The sequence below is a fragment of the Ambystoma mexicanum genome, chromosome 6q, assembly GCF_040938575.1.
Source record: "Ambystoma mexicanum isolate Mex_15411 chromosome 6q, UKY_AmexF1_1, whole genome shotgun sequence".
Taxonomy (NCBI): domain Eukaryota; kingdom Metazoa; phylum Chordata; class Amphibia; order Caudata; family Ambystomatidae; genus Ambystoma; species Ambystoma mexicanum.
In genome coordinates, this window is record NC_090937.1 from 1,483,292,758 (window position 1) to 1,483,307,349 (window position 14,592).

Below are 14,592 nucleotides of genomic sequence, written 5' to 3' on the forward strand. Positions count from 1 at the left end.
GACGTTTTGAGGCACGTTCATCCAACAGTTAAGAAATTATCCAAGAACAAAGGGGTGGTCTCAAAAACTAATCAAAATGTATGCTAAAAGAAAATCAAAAGTTCCTTTTTTCCAAAATAAATATGAATTGCAGGTAGAAGTCCACCGAGCATAGTACTTACATGCTGCTGGTTCCTCTGCTTGTAATTTTACACAATTACAAAACAGACTTTAAAAGTGAAGAGTAAAACCAGGTGAAATTGCTTATTTTAATTTGCAATTACAATTTGTAAAAAAGTGTAAATGCCACCTGCAAATTATACCTTGGTGAAGGGGAAGTGGTCACTTTGAATCCACATACTGCATCAGGTTCTAAAAATAGGCATATTTCATAGGAATGTATTGGTTTAAGGCCTCCATGAAATTCTCATATTATAAACACACACTTTTTTCAGCCTACACCCATCAATGTTCCCACTGAGAAAAAGGTTCTTTGATTTAAAACGTGCACCATGAAAAACATTGGACGAATGTATGCCAAATAAGAAAACAGTTTGTCATGAAAGTGTGCAGATATTAATTTCACGGTTATGTTTCTGGGAGAATGTTTCGGGGAAAGGCTATCGCAGAAATGAAAGGAGGAAAAAAAGGGAGCATAGGTGGAAGACCATACCAGTGGCCGATGGGTTTGTTGGAATTTTGTTGCAACATTAAAATAGCCACGGCCAATGGCCATGACATGTGAACAGGTTCATTTTGGCGATTAGGTGGTGCTAAACGTCTACCTACATGCCAAAACAACAGCATTAGTGTACAGCAAGGGGGAAATGGTATATGACAGACACAAAGCTGGTGGTTTGGTTATTTACCAACCCAATGAATGCCCATGGTCAAGCTAATCCCTATGGCCATTCCTGCCCACTTTTTCTCCTCCACACCCAAAACACATCCTTCTGGGATCGTTTAGCTAAGTACATCAGGTCTTAGCATCAAACTTTGTGCTCGAAGTTCCAGCCAGTGCTCATGCCCGAGAGTTAATGACTTAATTGGGGCTGTAAGCATCTTACTGGTGTAATAGAAATGTCTTAGCCAGATTTGCCTTCACCCACTCGATAAGCACAATGCACGTCTTTCACTGACGTCCTGTAAAAAAACAATCAGTGCCAAAGCCATAAGTAATAGGCATTTGACAGGGACTGCTATTCTATGCCCAAGTCAGGTACTTACACCGTTTTGCATTTGTTACCATCAATGACCAGTTAAAACCACTATGACAGTGCCTGACAAATGCCTTTCCCATGCCTACACAAAATACAAAACTGTTAGCATTGCCAATGCATTTTATTTGTTAGAGCGGTGGATAAGGTCCTTGTCCAGTGAACCATGGTCATTTTACGAATTGTTGGAATGTGTATAGTGACCATAGTCAAATGCCAAGGACAGTGAGACCTCCGCATTTACTGGTGAGGGGGAATATGGGCCATGGCCATCGGCCATGGCTAGTGTGCCACCCCTTATCGCAATTGTTGCAAAGTGACCGTGGTCAATAGAAGCTGGAGACGATCAAGCATTATAAATCGTTAAAACAAGTTCAGATGATCCAGTTCATAGAAACTAACCAATGTCATTCAGTAGATGTGGAAAATGACGACAATCTTAATTCAGTCATCACTGCTACTCAGCCCATGAGCACATACATGGTATCGCAGCAGGGATCAACAATGTGATAAAATAACATTCAATCTAATCCTAACAAATGCAAGGCAAAAATAATCCCAGAGCAAACATACTCAATAGCTCCCTCAGCCAGAAAGAATAAATGCCTTTATTGCACACATCATCCTGCTGCGAAAACCAATGTAGTGTTAACAACATTATAAAAAGGCACAGAAACCAGCGACTCCAAATCACTCAGAGGGAGATTATCAGAAGATTAAATTGTTCCAGAAAGATCCCACCGGTTTAGTGGAAGCCCAGGGGTCATCCTTGGTCAGAACCCCACTACGGACAGGCCAGGGAAAGGTAGGGTTACGACTTTGCACCCGTCACATTCTGTGGAAGGAGTATGGGTAGAAACAGGCATTTCAACTTGTGACCTTTACTCAGATTTCTTCAGAAACCACCAAAAAGGTTTCTCAATCCGCCTCATTACCTCATCCTCCGTTACATTCACAGGGTAAAGTGAGACTGCCACCCCAGTGACAATTAAAGAGCTGCATAGCACATCTTCTTACACAGAGTACGTTGTTCACGTCTTACCAGGAATTGCATGGTGTTGAAAAACTAATGATGCACTAGCAACATGTGTGCTCGGAAACCTGCAAAATTGCAAACTGTACAGCTAGAAAACCTGACTTCTGCATGTGACCAACCGATGCAGTCCTGTGCAAATCTCTACCTAAATGGGTCATATTTCTTTTGACTGTCACAATTAGTTTCACTTAGAAGTGATTCTTTTAAATGGGCACAACTCTAAAATGCTGTACTAATTTATAGTGCATTAAACTAGTGTTTGCTTCCTAAGATATTAAAAATATTGATAATTTGAGCAAATCACAGGCTGACATGTCCCTTAACTTGATCATTGCTCAGTCACTTAGGAGCCATGTTTTTTTCCCAACTCTCAAGGCTTCAGGGGCTGAAGGTTCATTGTGAAATGGAAACTGAGGATACTGCTGTCACCCAAGGACATCCTCCTTCCATTCCCCAAATCTCCTCCGCCCTTGTGATCCTCCCTCGCATATCCACCCCCAGGGTCGGGATCCAAAAGCGATGGCCTTTCCCTGGCCACCTGACCAGAGGATCCTGAGGAGAAGGAAATGAGGATGCCTTCAGGTTTCTCACATTACCTTAAACCAAGAGGTCGCTCCAGAGTTTTGCAGTGCACAAAGAGGTGTCCAGCGTGTCCACTATTACCTCTGACCCAAGGTACCAGGTTGTATCCCTATTTACGAGTCCTTTAACAGGGTCTTCCACATTGCGTTATTCTTCTAGCATCCTTAACTAAAGGCTGAAAGTATCCACAGGAACATTTGCTGTTCTGCTTCTTAAGACTTTGGGCCCTCTGCAAAAGAAAACTGACTTTCGCATAGAGTTGGGACAGACCTTAAAAACATTTGCTTGCTCTGAAACTGCCTCTAGAACCTTAAGCTCTGCTACTGTTCGACTAACCAACTGTTTTCCTTCCCAAAAGACTATCTTATGCGGTTTTGCTAACTAAATACAATTCTTGTATATCTTTGTGCGCATTATTACAGATAGTACGGTAGAACTGCCATTAGTGTCAAGCGCTTAACAATTGTAACCACAAGCAACTACAAAGTAAGAAGTGACCTTTGAAACATATCTACAAGACATCTTATGTGTGTTGGTTATATGTACTAAGTATTTAAAGAACTTCCCTGTGTAAATACAATAAATATATATTTTAATGTAGGTTTATTGGTATAAGTGTTTCTTTAGACTACTGCAATAACTGGGTTCAGTGTACTTACCTACAGCTCACATCTTCCTCTTATGATAAACCTAACTGCTCTGCCGCTCTACCAAGGTTCCACAAGTAGTACATCCTGATACTAAGAGTTGGGGACCTGTATGACATTGGAATAGTTTTATGAAGTCTTACCTCAAGTGGACCTTAGGAAAACTCCCCTAACAGGCGCCAAGTGTGTTTAACATTGGTTCTCCCTAATTTGGTGAATGGGATTGTTGAACTACTGCTTGTGGTTCTAAAGTAGTGTGTACCGAATTGAGTTGTATACATGTAATTAAGTATTTTTACTTATCCTGGAATATTTAAAGTGTGCCTTAATGTAGAATTTTAATAAATCGTGCTATTCTTATAACTTATCTGTGTAGTTCTTTTCCTTATAATTTCCAAGCGTAAACGGCACTTCACAACAGTGCACACTTCCTCCTTAGTGCAGTCTTACTGCTTGGTGGTCAGTGCTAATTAAGAATGCCTTAACTCAACTGGATTGGTTCATAACCTTACTAACTCTAGGTTGGCTTCTACAAGTCCTGCGACTTAGAAGAAACCTCCAAACACATTTTAGAAGCCATAGGAGAGCACCCATTGGCTCCTCCTGAAAGGGTAGGCATTCAGGGGCAACTGATATACATAGAACACACACACTTAGCATGCACCCACGGTTCCCCACATTGCAGCAATGACATCACACCTGCTGCCAGACTCACAGAGATAAGTGTTCAGGTACCAGCCATCAAGTAGCCAAAGAAGGGAGCGTCTAGGAAGAGTACATTCATGTCCTACTTCATGATAAAACATCCACAAGGTAACAAACCCACTCCAGCAGAAGAGGTGAGGTTGACGCACAGAGGCGCCAAGTAACGACATGCAGGCCAAACGTGGGAGAGAGACTGACAAACTGACAAGGATGAGTAGAGGCTAAAACACCCACCCAGCCCTCAAACTTCTACAAACCAAGAGCCAACACAATCGTATAGGTAAAACCGGCACAGTTAAAAGATAAATCTTCACCTTTTGTGGTAAAGTGAGTTGAGGGAAGACTATACTCACTGTTGTTCAGTAGCAACCCAAACAGCTAGGTAGAACAGTCCAAAATAAAGTAATGTCCAATCAAGTTGCTATATAAAATATATATACTTAATCAAACGCACAATGTAAAGTAGGAACCACCTAGAAAACACTACAAAAACCCACCCCTGTAGAAAGGTCTCACAATATGGAAAGATAGCAGATGCAGCACTCTGGGACAGGGGGAGAAAAGGCTATTAAAGGGGGAGGTTAGCAGTCAATAGTACCTTTTGACAGTTCTAGGTAGTCCAGCAGCACCAAAGTAGACTTCTTTGAGCTGTGCGAGCGATTCGAAGATCGGGAGAGTGCAAAACGCAGCACTGGAGGGACCTGGTGGTTCCAATGTGTCTTGAAAAAACGCTCCAAGCAGTTCAACTGCGAAAACATTAGTATTCCAGCTGTCTTGGGTCTCTCTCATGGAGAAACTAGCACACAATTGCAGGTGCAATTCACTACAGGGGTCCTGGGTACCACTCTGGCTAGCAGAGAGGTAGGTCTTGCTCCAGCAGCAGGTCAATTCTCGGGTTTCCCCCTCCAGGGACTCAGACTAAATGGGTCCTTGTTCTCAGTCTCCGATACAAAGGGGAGACTAGCACACAACTGCATGGGTCCCTCAACACAGTGTGGTCCTGGGTACCGCTGTGGCTGGTAGAAGCAGGTCTTGTTCCAGCAGGAGGTCACCCTTCCCTCCTCCCCACCCCCAAACGTTCCCTGGGGACAGAGCATGCCTTTCACCAGCTATTTTCACCTCACATGATTCATCGAAATCTTCAGGAGTTGAAGTCCAAAGGATGATCCAAGAAAGTGGTGGGAGAAACCTTCTTTAAAAAGGGGAAAGGTCCACAGGTGGTTTGGACTAAAGCTGGCCTGCTTTAGGGGTCCAATCCAAGCTTTTGAAATGAGTGGACTTTGCCCTTCTGACATTACACCCAAAGTGCTTTGTACTAGAGGAAGTGGAGGGGAACTGGAAGGAGAGCGGCAGAGAGAACCTTGCCCCCCAACTGTACAGAGCTCTCCCCGTTTACACTAATCCTGCTCCTTCCCTTCTCAATATGAGCAAAGACCACTTTGGTATGCAGCCTTGGCATGCAGCACCCTGATGCGAGGCTACTTCTTGAGGATGGTGCTAAGGTTATGTGTCTAGTAGTGTTGTTTGGGTGGAATTAGATGTAAGTGAAGGGGTGTACATGTGTCAGGTTGTTGTTTGGTATTAATTAATGTATGTATGTATGTATGTTTCCTTCTTTGGGAATTTGTCTTGTGTCATTAAAGGAGGGAGATGTGTGACAACTTCCCCCTTCCCTTGCAACCTGCTCTGTATGCATGGTGATGTATCCTCAATGAAAAGGCCTCTCCAGGTACGAACAAAAGATACAGATTTATTTATATATAAGACCCAGCGCCCTGCACTCCATCCGCCGTCATCAGCAACCAGTTCCCAATCGTACCGCACTCAACATTCTGATCCGAACCCCTACACTGTTTCAATCACAAACATTCTCATTCAAGCGGATGGAGACAGGGTGCCGTATACAAAAGGATGTCATGTCAAATTCAAGTTATAGAATGTATGAACACATTAACAAATAGCACTGCAATACTAAACAAGATACAACACATGGAATGTTACGATTGTCTGACATGGGGTGCAGAGTGAGTGAATGTTCCCTCCTGGATGTTCTTAGAGCAGCAGTTGAAGCTGGATTGACAGAGAGGGTGCTGGTGGATGTTGTTCCCTAGAAACTCATCTAATGTCCATATTATCTGCAACCTGTACTCTGAAGCTGAACTGAAGTGAAGAAGCTTTCCTGTGTGTAACCATGCGTCAGTCATCTGTGCCTTTAAACCTTGTCACAATACTGGAAACAAGCTTCAGAAACCTGCGTTGAGCTGTGCTGTGGGGGGGGAGGAGAAGAAGACAGGGAAAGCAAGGGGGGATATCCCCCGCCCCGCAAAACCAGAATGACCTCTCTGGACTGAGGTGCCAGCATTTGCAGCCAGGGCTCGGAGACCTCGGGCTAATGTGTCAACCAAGCTGGGCAAGGACTGCCAGCCTTTGGTGCAAAAGAAACAGCATCCAGGGCCAAGGGGCTGCTGAGTGTGCAAGGGGCAGCCAAACGAAGAGGAATGCCAGCCTCAGAGGGTTTCGTAGGCTGCAGGGGGGGCAGTGGCTGAAGCGTCAGCCATGTGCATATATTGTGCTTCAAGGAGCATCCTAGCCAGAGTGCAGTGCAGTCACTGGGAAGTACTGCCATGGGGGTGTTTTCTTACCTACATCATTTTGCGGTTGGGCTGAAGCTGTAGATCGTTTGTGCTGAGTCTGCAGAAGGGTGGCCGTGTCCGACTTGGGTCCGGGCTTTGGTCCTCACTGCACGTCAATACTGGGAGCTCCATCTGGGTGAGAGCTGGGTCGAAATAATGATGTGGCAGATAGGAGCACTCGTGGCCAATGGGCGAGTTTACAGTTTCACAGCGTTCCCAAACAGCCGAGATCGGGCTGTGGTGTGCCCATGTCACAGGGTGCAGTTTTCCTTGCATCAAAGAACATCACAAGGCGTGATGGTGGCTCGTTGGCCAAAGGAGCTCTGGAGTTCGATTAATGCGGTGAGAGGGGAATGAAGAGATTTGCAAGCGCTGTGGCCCGGCAAGTTCAAGGATAGAGTAAAAACAAAAAGGTACTCAGGAAGAGCCTGTGCATAAACAGGAGGGGCAGCGTTGAAGGACTTGTGTCCAAGAGGTACTGTGGTGTAGAAAGGAGTGTGTTGAGGCTGCTGGGAACAGCAACGAGATATGGAAGATGGGGAGGGAGGGGTTATGAACCTTTCCAGGGTTTGCCGCGTATGTGGAACTGTATTGGAAGTGCCAGGGGACAGACATCTTTTGGCACTTCAAGAATTAGATCCTGACTTTTGGAATTTCTTTAATATGATCTTGTGTGAGCCAAGAGAAGCTTGATGTCATTGGGTGCATTGGTTAGCACTGTGATGCGAGTCCTGTATTTATCCAGAGTGAGTATTGGTGTGTGCATGGGAACATGCACGCTGTGGCTTCCATTTAGAGTGATTCAGTCATCACCAGTGCATTGTTGACATGTATGCTTTTTAAGGTTTATCTTGGTGTTGATGACATAGGTCAATCCAAATGGCGACTAGTCTTCAATTTTTATGGGGGTGCCATCGCTGAGAGAACCCCAAATATTGTGACTGCCCAATATAAAAATGTAATTGTTTGGTTCAAGGGGTATTACTACTGTGCTCGGCTAAGTACAGTTCCAGGTGTTAATATAATATCAAAATAATATTTCTGAAAAGACTTACTATTTGAATTTTTATTATTTGTAATTCACACTCTTCATAGTTGAGCTTGCAACAAAGTCCATATGGCAGCTTGTTTAGTTTAGTACAAAGTGTTGATCTTCACACTTGCTCGAAATTCAAGGTGTTATCACCACTCAGTCTATGTAATAATATTTTTCTTAGTTCTGTCAGTTCAGAATGTTCATGTTACAACGCATAGGTTATAGAGTGTTAACCTTCATACTCATTTTCATTTCATAAAGTTGAAAGTGTTTGTCTTCACACATTAGACAAAATTATAGATTTTTTTTAATTGAATCTATCCCGTCTCTTATTTACACTGGATTTCTAATTTCCTTGTATTGGTTGATCGATTCCCAAAGGTTGCTCGTTATTTGCCATTGACCTCAACACGTGTTTCACCATAATAACTCTTGTGGATTAGCAGGTTATCGAATGTATTTTGCTTATGTTTGTATAGATATATTTAAATCTGAGATTGATTGCTTAGCAGGTTGAATCTCTATGTGGGTAAACTGTAAGTGTATGTCTTCTTCCTTTTTCCAATTCTTCTTTGTAAACCTTGTTACAATAGCTGGCCTGCTTTAGACGTCCAAATCCAAGCAATTGGAATTAGTGGACTTTTCCCTTCTGACATCACACACAAAGGGCTTTGTGCTAGAGGGAAGAAGTGGATGGTACAGGGAGGTGAGAGAAAGAAGCAGAGCGAAACAAGATGGTGTAACCTTCCCCCAACTGTACAGAGCTCTCCCTGTTTACACTAATCCTGCTCCTACCCTTCTCGATAGGATCAAAGGATCCCTTGGTATGCAGCACGCTGATGTGAGGCTACTCCTTTTGAATGGATGTGGTCATTTGATTCCTGGGCCCAGGACTGCGTTATTTTAAGTGGCTGTCTCTGGTGGAGGGTGTTACCTACCCTCTTCAAAGAGATCACTCAGGTTCCAGTCACTTGGCAGTACCAGCCTGTTTGGCCAGAATAAACATCACCTTCCACAGCTGAGGGGGCTCACACGAGCTTGCACGTGTACAATATCAAATTGGATGTGGCTGCAATGATTATGAGTAAGGACCATGTCCTAATCTCAGGCATGGATTATATTTAGAGTCTATCCTGCCATCAGCATGGGCTACTCAATCATGAAATTTTGGAACAGGGTGCATATCTTAACAGTCACCCCTGTGCTGCAGTGAATTTGACTGTCACAGAGGGAACCTGTGAACTGAACCTGCCCTGTGTCACTGTGGGTCAGGCGCTGCAACCAGGAAACTGATGGAGCAGTGCACAGGTGTAAACAATGATCTGCCATGGAGTTTACGAAAGGGGAATCTGATCAGCAGATTACCCTTTCAGAGATGGAATTACCTGCATCATTTTACTAACAGTAATAAAAAATTAAAACTACCAGGGCTTCAATACCCTTGCCAGATGGCAATTCATCACAGACTCAGAGCTGCGGCAGGTGTTCTACAGGGAGTAGATGCACTGTACATTGATAGGCAGAAAATTGTGTGCCCAGCTGCAGAGTCCGGGTACAGTGCATAACAGTCCAGAAAGTCGGTATGGAGAGGAGCAGGAATTGGAACGTGCCAAGTCAAACACAGACAAACACACTTGCACACAAAAAACGTTATTGTTTCATAGTTTAAGAAAAAAAAAAAACTAAAACATGCATTAAGGTGAGGTGAACAAGAAAAAAAAAGAAGGATTTGCCAAAGGCAACACATTAAAGTAAATTAGATGGTTTTTGAAACTTGGATATTGATGGCTTATTGTCACACCACGTACCCACTGCAATAGTTAGAAAAGTACATTAGCATATTTTCGATTTTTGGAAGATGCATTAGGGATGAACAGTGAAATCTATTAAAATCCTTCCAATTACAGCTCTATGCAAGTCTGAAAAATTGCAATGACAAATACATTTAAAGATCAGAAGCTAAATTCGAAGTTTAATGCAGCATAAAAATAGTAGGACTTCCTCACCCAAATAGAAGCTAGATTCAGTTGCTCCTCTGGCAGCTTCTACAATATCCTCCTCATCCTCGAGGATCTCGTCGTTTGAGGAGTAGCTGGTGTCATCGAAGAGACTAATGGGGACAATCTTCCCATTTGTAACCAACCATGCTGATGCAATTGGAGTGCAGAACTAAAGAATAAAAGTAGTTTCAGTTAAAACAGTAAATTTACTACTGGGAGCATCCTATGACAAACCAGAAACAGCCATAGTCTACCTTACATCAAAGGAATACAAACCCCAGATACTAGCAGATCTCCTGGTAAAGTTTTTAAGTGGCTTGTTTTTACTCACTTTAGTAAATTATATTTTAGGGATTAAAGGTAATTCCAATTTGGCATATTTATAATGTGTGCTTTTTTGCACGTAGTAAATCAAAAGAAAAGATGCATTTTTCCTTGAAGTTGCTTTTCAGCTCAGACAGTAATATTAGATCACCTTCTTTTAGCACTGCTTTGCTAGTACCAAGGACCCAAACATATCTGTATGGGTCAAAGCAGGGGACAGGCTCATATATTTTATCTGTTACCTATTTTTGTGAAGTATTCCTACAACAGAGGTTACTTACCTGGGAGTGTTTGCCTATTTTGGGGGAGAAAAGGTGGTGTATGCTACCTATCTTTAAGGCTGGCTTTTTGTATAAAGAAATACACAAAACATCGGGGTATTGCGATTTTTCAGGGACGCAATTATCAGGACATATGTTCCTCTAATATTAGCAAATAAATATAAAACCAAGAAAAACAAATAATCAATACACAAATAATGTGATTGAAGAGGAATCAAAATAAAGTCAGTGGTAATCTTTACCCAGGAGTTGTTTTCTGCTTCCATTGGATTGTCTTGTTTTTTAGGAGTAGTTTCATGTGCTTTGTGGGATGAACCATACTTCACTACCATGAACTGAAAAAACAGTAAGGGAGCATTTTAACAATAATCTAAGTCTGGATATGAACCAACCAACAGCGGACTGACAAAAGGTTTCAATGACTGCCTAATCCAACAGTCATTGCATGTGCACAAGTAGAATGAACGCCATGATATTCTCTCCTCACGTAAAGAATTCTAGGGAGATGTTCTCGCATCTTCCTCTGCTTTAGTCACTACCAGCCTTGACAGCATAGAAGATCTATTTGTGACCACTGAGCCACCAGGCTCAATGGAACATGGATCGAGTGGAGAGTCGAGCATGGACATGCGCCAGAGATTTGCTGACTGCACCCTAAGCAGTGAAGGATGGCATGACATTCCTCCTAGCTGCTCGAGTGGGGGAAAATCACATATGCCACTGGTTACAACAGCCAGTGCTATATATACTGGTTAGTTGGGCTGTAACAAAGAGCTATTGTTGTGCAGGTAATGCCTTCATAACCAATTGTGGGTCATTCCTCATACAGTCCATGCTAGTCTTTTCCTCTGTGCCACATCCTCTATCCAATTGCTGGACAGTGAGTCCTATGTATGAAGAAGTCACAATAATGAGTTTGCTTGGTGCAGAGGTTAGTAAGTGTGGGCTCATGGAGGTGCAGGGGAATTTAGTGGGAGGAGGAGAAGAATTTCAAAATTGAGGTAGAGCCATCTTTGGGTTCCAGAAGTCATCTTCTGTTGGTCATCTTGGGTCCAGGCACTCTAATCCTATGTCTTGTCCCTGTCTGGAAACCTGGCTCCTGGAAATCCCAGTTGCAGGTAGATGGACATACATCAAAGCGTGCTCCCTTTGTTTGGATAGGCTTTGTTCTTTTGAGACATGCCGTGCCCTCCATGGCGAGTTTAGAAAGTCCATTCTCACTTCAGAAAAAGATTACCTATTGAGTTGTTGCTGGACCAATGGGATTAAGGGTTGGGGCTGGGTAAAATCTTATCCCTATTTCTCCCTACCCCCAACAGGATATTCGCCTCTATTGAAAGCCTAATCCCAGCAGACCTTTGCTTAGCCCTACACCCAATCAAATACTCAAAAATCAAACAAAATATGAGTAGTATCATCTATGGCAAAACAAACTTACAATATAAACCCAGATGTTTGGAAAAAAAGGTCTCAAGGCCTGGTCCCTATGCAGGAAACCTTTCAGAGGAAAATTCCAATCTAGCAAATATCTGCCACGGAACACATTTTAGCACATAACGCACCTTACAAATGCTTAAACGATCATGTTGATGCATTTGGGACAGAAAATGCTGCGTTAAAATTGACAAGTACGAAAAACCTGAAACAAAAGCTTTTGGTCTTCGCCCACAGCTCAGTATCTAAATCAAGAGAAGATTTACACTATTTCAGGAAAAAATAAACAATCATAACTACTTTAAACAGTGGTGGGACAGTATGAGGCGGGTGTTGAAATGGATCATGTAAAAGATAAAAGCGGTCATGAAATGAGTTCAAACTATTGCAGTTCCTGAAAATGCTTGAACACTCGTATACGAATCATGTCTAATACCTGATGTTCCCATTCCAAATGTCCTTCCTTCCTGTTGAAAGACATGACCTTCCAGTCTGCCACTGAGACTTTGATGATGGAGTCCTTAATCACCGCTTCCTGCTCATCTACCTCGGAAATTATTTTGGATTCATCATTGCTTACACTGGGTTTAAAATTCCCTTCAATGAATCCCATTCTGGGTTCAACATCTGGAACATAGCGCAGTTCAAAATGGCCAACACTGAAATTCCACCTGAAATTAATTTAAAGCACAACGTAAACAAGCTTATCAAACCATTATTTAAATTAAAATTGACAAACATTGCTTACATATATGAAAGAATTGCTGCTAGTTTGTGTATATCAGATGTTTAAAGAAAAAAGATCAGCACACAATTTCAGAAAGAGGTCACTTTCTTCCATCAAATCAATTGTAAAAGCATTTAATTCCATGTGAACATAGAGCAGTAACTGATTTTCGGAAACATTCATTTTTATTAATTAAAACAGAGGGAGTATATGGAAAACAAAATATCCAGCAGATGGAGGAAGGACAGTGCGTACTCAATCAGTAGGAGAGCAACACAGGTGGAATCTGACAGCAACCGCTGTGTTTTCCATGGGCCTCCTCGTCTCTCCCCCCAGGCGTCAGCCATGTTTCCTTTGACCACTCTTATTTCACCCAGGACCCATGCAACCCTGACGGCTCCCCGCCACTTGAAAACCTATGGCCAGATTCCCACTCAGAATTCCCTACCAAAATTCCATGGAAATCATATACAGACTCTCAAAGCTACTTCCCATGGGGGTCAAGTAGTTTTAGTTTTTCAGTGAAATTTGGCCAATGTGATGGGTGTAGCTCAAATTTCCTTAAGAGAAATGATAATGGCCCCAGGCTCCTAGCACTGATAACCACTGCATTCAGGGCAGACAGGACTGATAATGGCCCAGAGTCGTTGCCACTATTAAGCCTGCCTTTTACAGGCCTTGTGTTCACCCAAACACAGTGGTTATCCATTAAATTCTAAAGTTTTGGGAAAAACAGTTTCTGTAAATTGCAGGGGGTTATATGTTTAGGTTCATGATTACTAGAGGCCAGGAGCAGAGAAAATCTATGCCACTTTCCGGAATGTGCGTATAATGGTGAATACAAGTAGGAGACTTTCAATTGTTCGAGGAATATTTTACTATCCATATTCCACTGTATTTTAACTAACAACTCATTTTAAACATAATTAGAGCATGGTGTCTTCTCTTTAGACTTTACAAGTGTAGAACGCAGGCTCTAAACTACATTAGCACCCGGCACAGGGGAACCAGCCACTCAAGTAGCTAGAAACGCGGGCTGAAAACCAAATTCTGGAACGGGGTCGGGGAGAGTGATGGCCCGGAGACCTTGTTCATGGCCCTTGCGGGGCCTGATGCCACAATAGAAGTCTACATTCGATGTTTCCCCTTTGTTTTTCAGCGGTCTAGCTAAATCATCTCCCAGCTTAACCTTCACACTGAATCTGTTGGTTGTCTCCATGACCATCAGTCTGGCTTCAGAGCAGCCAGAAGCACGGAAACTGCTCTCCTGAACATTCTTGAAGACCTGCTCTCTAACCTTGATTCCAATCTCCCCTCTGTCCTCATCTTCCTCAATCGCTCTTCTGCCTTTGACACGGTCAACCATGCATCCTGCTCAATCATCTCCGTGATAACCTGGGTATCACTGATCAGGCCCTAGCCTGGATGACCTTGTTCCGCTCTGATCGACCCTCCCAGGTCCAAGGTCCTTCCTTTCCTCCATCTCACACTCTACCTGTGGTGTTCCCCAGGGGTAACACCTCTATCCCTGGCTGTTCAATCAATACCAAACACCTCTCGCCAACCGCATTGCCGCTCTCTGCTCCAGCTTTCTGTGCTATGCGGATGACACTCAGCTCGTTTTCAGGCTCCCCTCTGCCACCTCTTCTTCTCTCATCTCTGACTGTCTGCTATCCAGGTGTAGTGTCCAGGGACCAACAATTTCTGCCTTAATGCCAGTGAGATTCTCCTCACCGGCACACCTGCTCCCTCCTTTTCTGTCACTCTCTGGCCAGCCACCCTTGGCCCTCTTCCTGCTCTCACCTATGAGGCCAAGAACCTCTGCGTCATCTTCTACTCCACACTCAAGCTCCTCAAATCATTGGCGTCTCCAGGAAGTCAAACTACCAACTGCACCTCCTCTGAGATATTCTTCCTTTCCCTTCCTTTCCTTCCCCCAAAAGCTCACCATCTCTAGATCTCTGGTTCTCTCTAGTTTGGACTACTGCAAC

The 14,592-nt window shown here is 43.2% G+C and overlaps 1 protein-coding gene across 4 annotated transcripts in view; it reads right to left on the reverse strand.

Annotated features, from left to right (window-relative positions):
- EIF2AK3 (eukaryotic translation initiation factor 2 alpha kinase 3) overlaps positions 1–14,592 on the reverse strand; it is a 394,300-nt gene that overhangs the window by 249,542 nt on the left and 130,166 nt on the right. For all 4 annotated transcript variants that reach the window (XM_069632207.1, XM_069632205.1, XM_069632206.1 and 1 more), the window contains exons 5-6: positions 12,311–12,545; positions 9,842–10,004 (exon numbers count right to left, since the gene is read on the reverse strand). In XM_069632207.1, the coding sequence (XP_069488308.1) occupies positions 9,842–10,004; positions 12,311–12,545 (398 nt within the window). The remainder of the gene's footprint in view (positions 1–9,841; positions 10,005–12,310; positions 12,546–14,592) is intronic.